At 45.4% G+C, this 6779-nt stretch overlaps 1 protein-coding gene across 2 annotated transcripts in view; it reads right to left on the reverse strand.

Moving 5' to 3' along the window:
* The window catches only part of LIMK2 (LIM domain kinase 2), a 60854-nt gene that overhangs the window by 10597 nt on the left and 43478 nt on the right, over positions 1 to 6779 (reverse strand). For both annotated transcript variants that reach the window (XM_081338673.1, XM_081338674.1), the window contains one exon: positions 4824 to 5010. In XM_081338673.1, coding sequence (XP_081194799.1) covers positions 4824 to 5010 — 187 coding nt within the window. The remainder of the gene's footprint in view (positions 1 to 4823; positions 5011 to 6779) is intronic.

Raw genomic sequence — 6779 nt, forward strand, 5'->3', positions numbered from 1 at the left:
ATTTATTTATTTTAATTCCATTTATATCCCGCCCTTCTCCGAAGACTCAGGGCGGCTTACAAGCTTAGCAGTAGCCTTCATTCTATGTATATGCCTGCTTATTAGGGCTTTCACACACACCCCAAGCGGCATTATTACAAAGTCAACTTAATTGCCCCCAACAATCTGGGTCCTCATTTTACCTACCTCGGAAGGATGGAAGGCTGAGTCAACCTTGAGCCTGGTGGGACGCGAACCTGCACTAATTGCAGGCAGCTGGTGTTACTTAAGGAGGCATTAGCCCACTGCTCCACCAAGGCTCAAGGAGACGGCTCCTTTCATTCCCTCCATCTCAACAAAGCCAGCCAGTAGTGTGAGAAGAGCCTTTGAAAGCCGAACCTCTCAGGTGAACACCGGTCTATGGAAGGGGAAGGTCCTTGGGGAAATTGGGACCCAAGTCATGATACCCCAAAGAACTGCTCCTAACGCCAGCAAGCGGATGGATGTTTTTGTCACACCCTGTGTTTAGGACCCACTCCAGACAAGGAAGACGAGTTTAATTAAACTCATCTCAAAATTCCTTACAAAGAACAGAGGACTCAACATGCATGAAAGTTCACCATGAAAGCCAGCTTGAACAAAGTATTTGTGATGAGACAATTAGGTATGACCTCTTTATTAAATCACCCTCATATTGTAGGTTTTATTGAAGACCCTCTGGGGAAATTATCAGTTGAAACCTTCTTATCTAAGAGTTTATTATAAAGACTCTGATTTACAGGCACAAGAGGTAGCAAGGGTAAATAAGCCACCATGCTTTGACACAGCTTCTCTAGAACTGGGGGCTGCTATATTTGGATTACAAGCTACAAGTGATAACATCTGTTTGCCTCAGGTTGACAACATAAATTTCACTTGTCATAGACTTCAGGGTGGAATGTTCTACAGCAGACCAATTAGCTGGGTGCAATTCATGTAAAGGAATACAATCAAAGAAATGACTGCAAATGCAAAGTGAGGCGAAGTTTATTCTTGGTTTGGGGCCTGATAGGATAACACAATGCCTGGGGGAACTGCTAACATTTTGGAAGGTAGACTCAAGATTCTTGTCAGACCTGAATGTTGGGCCCCATCCAACAAGAAAAGATTAAGTCCTCACTTAGGCAAGGAAAAACCAAATGCACAGGTATAGAATAAGCAGTTTCTTGCTCAACTGTAGTAACTGTGAGAGAGATCTGGGTGTCCTAGTGAATCACCACTTAAGTATGAGTCAGCAAAGTGCTGCAGCTGCCAAAAAACTATGCAGTCCTAGATTACATCAACAGTGGGAAATGATAGTACCACTCTATACTGCATGAGATGTCTAAGATTTCTGCTTATTTGAAAGATCATTCGCAGGAAAGATATATTTCAGTTTGGAGGAGATGGATAGATTATATTCAGAACAAATATGGGACTAAAAAGTTCCATTTAGCTTACGAGTAGATTTTAGTGGGATATTGTTATTGGTACTTTGATTGTAGTTATGTTAAAGGGGAGTTAAAGCACATTATGAATTTGGTTAATTGTATATTTGCATAATTTTTATTTAAAATATGATTATTATAACTATAATCCTGTATTTAGCTCTGGGAAGTGGGGGGGGGAAGTGGGCGGGTTTGGGGTGGGGGGGATTTGGGGATATATTGTAAAACTTTGTTTTTGTAAAACTTTTTAATAAAAAAAACAGTGGGAAATGATAGTACCACTCTATACTGCATTTGGTTACACTTGGAATTCTGCATCCAATTCTGATCATCATCATAGAAAAAAGATAAAGAGGCTCTAGAAAGAGTGCAAAGAAGAACAACAAAGGTGTTAAGCGGTCTAAATCCTATGAGGAACGGCTAAAAGAAGACTGAGGGGAGATCTGCTAACCCTCATCCAGTCCTTGAAGGGTTTTCACAGAGAACTAGAAGTCCTCAGCCAGCACGGGAGTTGAAGTCCACAAGTCTTAAAGTGGCCAGGTTTGGTTGTCAAACTGTCAGCCCGCGGGCCAGACGTGTCATCCGGAAGCCGCGCCCACCCCATTGCCGGCAATGGCAAAAGACTCCGATACGTTGCGCAACGTCACGTGACGCTGCGAGTTTGACATGTCTGGTCTAGAGGTTACCTCAGAGCCTCAAAGACAGGAGGAAGGCAGTCTTTGGTTAAGGGCATTTCCAGTCATCATCATCATCAAAAATAAATAATAGAGTTGGAAGGGACCTTGGAGGTCATCTAGTCCAACCTCTTGCTCAGGCTGGAAACCCTATATCATTTCGGACAAATGGCTGTCCAGTCTCTTCTTAAAATCTTCCAGTGTTGGAGCATTCACAACTTCTGGAGGCAGGTGGTTCCACTGGTTAATTGTTCTGTCAGGAAGTTTCTCCTTAGTTCTAGATTGCTTCTCTCCTTGATTGGTTTTCATCCGTTGCTTCTTGTCCTGCTTTCAGATCCTTTGAAAAATAGACTGACTCCCTCTTCTTTCTGGCAGCCCCTCAGATATTGGAAGACTGCTATCCTGCCCTCCCCCCCCCGTACTTCTCTTCATTAAACTGGACATACCCAATTCCAGCAACCGTTCTTCATGTTTTAGCCTCCAGCCTCCTAATCATCTTTGTTGCTCTTCTCTGCACTCTTTCTGGAGTCTCAACATCTTTTTTACATCGTGGTGACCAAAACTGGATGCATGTAGTCACCTTCTTTGCTTTGACTGAAGACACTGCACCCCCTTCTCCCCAGCAATGAGGCTCCTCCTTATTTATGACCCCCCACAGCGCTTCCCATCAATCATTCTCCTTTCAGACTTCCCTCCACATACTGAAAAGGTCCTGCCTCAACCACCATACAAGCCGCCCAACCTACAGGAAGTCCTTGACTTATGACCACAAGTGGAACTGCAATTTTGGTTGCTAAGCGATGCACCCATTCAGTGAGCCATCAAGTGACCAGACCCAATTTTGCAGGTATTTTTTTTACCATGGTCATTAAGCAAATCACCGGGATGTTAAGTGAATTGCGTGGTTGTTAAAGCAATCTGACTTTCAATCCCCCACCGATTGAATTTATTTGTCAGAAACTGGCTGGGTAGGTTGCAAATTGTGGTCATGTGACTGCACAATGCTGCAACCACAGTAAAATGCAAGTGCCTGAATTGCAATGGTATGTACAATGGCTGTGACTTTGAGGATGGGTCCCTTTTCACGGCCACTGAACTTTGTAACTTTGAATCATCATTAAACAAATGGTCACAGGTCAAGGACTACCTGTATTCTATGAATGAACCTTTATTGTCAAAGTACAACCATGTATATGTTGAGATTTCGATAAACATCAATTTGCCTACAGGGGGAACAGGTTGACAGACGATGCCATAGCTACCGCTTTATACTCTGTAGCAAGTCAGGATGCTTTTTGTTGATTATAGCTCGGCTTTCAACACCATTTTGCCGAGCACTCTCATCGAGAAGCTGACTGACTTGAAATTCTCCCCCTCCATCTGCGATTGGATTCAAGACTTTCTCGGGGACCGGTTTCAAACAGTGAGGGTCGGGTCTGCTTTGTCCACCCCCCTGAAGCTTTGCACCGGCTCACCACAGGGCTGCGTGCTTAGCCCCTACCTGCACTCTTTGTACACATATGACTGTGTATCATCCGACCCATCTACTGCAATAATTAAGTTCACAGATGATACTACCATGGTGGGTCTTATTACAGTGGGGATGAGACAGCATACAGGGCGGAGGTACAAAAACTATCCATATGGTGTCGTAACAACAACTTGCACCTGAACACCGGCAAGACGAAAGAGATGGTGCTAGACTTCCGGAGGAAAAAGGAGGAACCTGCCCCACTTTACATCGGGGAGGACTGTGTGGAGAGAGTTTCCTCCTTTAAATTTCTGGGAGTCTACCTCTGTGAAGATCTGACCTGGAAAGTTAATACAACCCAGGTGGCTAGAAAGGCCCAACAGAGGCTTCACTTTCTCAGGGTCTTGCAGAAGAACAGGGTAGAACAACGGCTAATGACCCTCTTTTATCGGTCTACTATAGAGAGCGTCCTCTCGTATGGTATTGTGGTTTGGTATGCTCATCTGACAGCCGCGGATAGGAAAGTATTACAGAGGGTGGTGAGCACAGCACAAGACATTGTGGGCTGTCCCCTGACACCACTGGATGTCATTGCCAGGGCTCGTTGCCTTGGAAGAGTGAGGAAAATTCTCAGGGATGACTCTCACCCTGGACGGTATCTCTTTACTCTCCTACCGTCGGGTAGGAGATATAGGAGTATAGCCAGCCGTACCAACAGGCTGAAGAACAGCTTTTATCCATGGGCTGTTAGGCTTTTGAACGGGAAATAATTTTATAAACTTTATTCATATTTGACTTGCGAGGCCGGTGTGTTGTGCAATTAGTTCAGATGGTGTAATAAGATGGAGGGTTTGTGTCACTGTAAGTTGGGGGTGGGGGCACGAAGGGAGGCTCAGCCAATCTCAATGTATACATGGTTGTACTTTGACAATAAAGGTTCATTCATTCCTTCATTGGCTGAGCCTCCCTCCATGCCCCCACCCCCAACTTACAGTGACACAAACCCTCCATCCTATTACACCATGTGAGCTAATTGCCCTCCAGATGCAGGGGCAGAACTCTGCTGATGCACAGGAAGAAGGGTGGAAGTGGCAAACTCTCTTATGTATTCAGTTCTACAATTCATCAAGTTCATGGTCACCTCCAAGGCTCCTGAGGATTGGAGGGGGGGGATGAAATTAACACGTGAAGCCTGGGTGTTGAGGAAGGGGGCAGGCAAGCTGGCTCTCTCACCTTGATTGCTTGGCCGAAGAAACCTTTGCCCAGCACCTCCCCGTGGATCAGGTCACAGGGGCGGAAGATCTGCTGGGAACCGCTGGTGGAGGAGCGAAGGGATTCCGATCGGCTGATGTCGCGGCTCAGGATGAGTGGTTCCTTGGGGGAGCTGGGCCCGGGGGACTTGGAGATGCTGTTGCTGCGCCTGGAATACAACACACATGCAGAAGGGGCTGCCTCTGGCAGGACTGCAGGTGCCATCAGTGCTCCCTTTCCTTTGAGGAAAGAGGCCAAGAGGAGCAACAGCGAGAACTGGCTCCATGCAGGGTCAGGCTGAACATTCATGAGCCAGACCAGGATCCAGGCTAGCAAACAATGCCCCCTCCTTTTAACCCTTTGCATATCTGTTAGTTTGCCCAATCCTGTCCCTAAATTGGCCTCTACAGGAGGAACAGATCCAATTATTTATTTGTCTAGCATATGATGAGAACACGACAAAGTAAACATATACACCCAATTAATCCAATTAACGCACTACTAAATATCTCCATCAGTCCCGAAAAAGTAGACTAGGAGGGGTCTTGCTCCTGAACGGCAATTTACTTTAGGGTTTTCTATTGTTCCCTTGTTCACATTAGCCAAACGTCAGAAAATCTGGTAGCACCTTTTCAGATTAACAAAATTTATTATTAAAAGGTATAAACTTTCATTTCATCATTGGGGTGAGGTGGAGGAAAGTGGGAGAATGGCTGGGCAGATTGCGTCTGAGACAGATTACAAGAACAGTTAACAGATATGAAGTGTTAAAAATCATTGTTTGTTGAAATAGATCGAAACTTATTGATGTTTGTGAATCCACTGGCCTCGTGGTCCATTGTGCTGACAAAGTTTCTGTTTCCAAAATAGCGGGCCTGTTCGTCCTATACAGAACCCAAAGGAGAACTGCCAGCAAACGATGGCATTAGAAGAGCACGTGATCTTGTGTGCATCCAGTCTTATTTGTGAGGTTGCCAAGGTCTGATATGCTGCTGGCGGTGTAAATTTTTATTTATTTATTTTAATTTTAATTCCATTTATATCCCGCCCTTCTCCGAAGACTCAGGGCGGCTTACAAGCTTAGCAGTAGCCTTCATTCTATGTATATATTAGGGCTTTCACACACACCCCAAGCGGCATTATTACAAAGTCAGCTTAATTGCCCCCAACAATCTGGGTCCTCATTTTACCTACCTCAGAAGGATGGAAGGTGACTCGAACCTGCACTAATTGCAGGCAGCTGGTGTTACTTAAGGAGGCATTAGCCCACTGCGCCACCAAGAGGCACGCTAGTGAGCTGGATTTATTGGAGGGTCTCCTGTTAGCCTCACTGTCCTGTGGTTTCTTGTTGCTCGTGAGAATCTGCTTCAGGCTGGGTGGTGGTCTTTATAGGTGCTGCCACTTAGGGCCTATGAAGCTACAGGGTTATTGTCGGGTATGGCTCTGGTGCAGCATTAATGGATTTGAGTGGCTTGGGCTGTGAGATGTAGGTGACCACCAACCAATAGTATTCTGTTAATCTGTTTAGTGGGATGTGCTGTATATGAGATAATATAAATGGAATTAAATGGAATTAAAATACACAAACTATATGCTTTGTGCACAGCCAACTGCTCTACCCAGCAAGGGTGTCCACCCTTAGCAACTTGGAGACTCGTGGACTTCAACTCAACCTGGCTGGCTGAGGAATTCTTGGAGTTGAAGTCCACAAGCTGTGGATTTCGTCTCCTGCATCCCTCTTCTGAGGGTTTTTTACAATAACCCAGTGGGGCAAGTTGAGCTGAAAGATTTTGAGTGGCCCAGAGTCCCCCATGGAGCTTGCGGGAGTGAAGGTGGACTGGAAGTTTCCTAGTCTTATTCCCGCACTTAACTCCAATAGCCCACCTATTCCTGCTGGGTATTCAGGTAATTTTGGCTTCCCCTGTTATGACTCAGGTC

The sequence above is a fragment of the Vipera berus genome (genome assembly GCF_964194415.1).
Source record: "Vipera berus genome assembly, chromosome: 14".
NCBI classification, from domain to species: Eukaryota; Metazoa; Chordata; class Lepidosauria; order Squamata; family Viperidae; genus Vipera; species Vipera berus.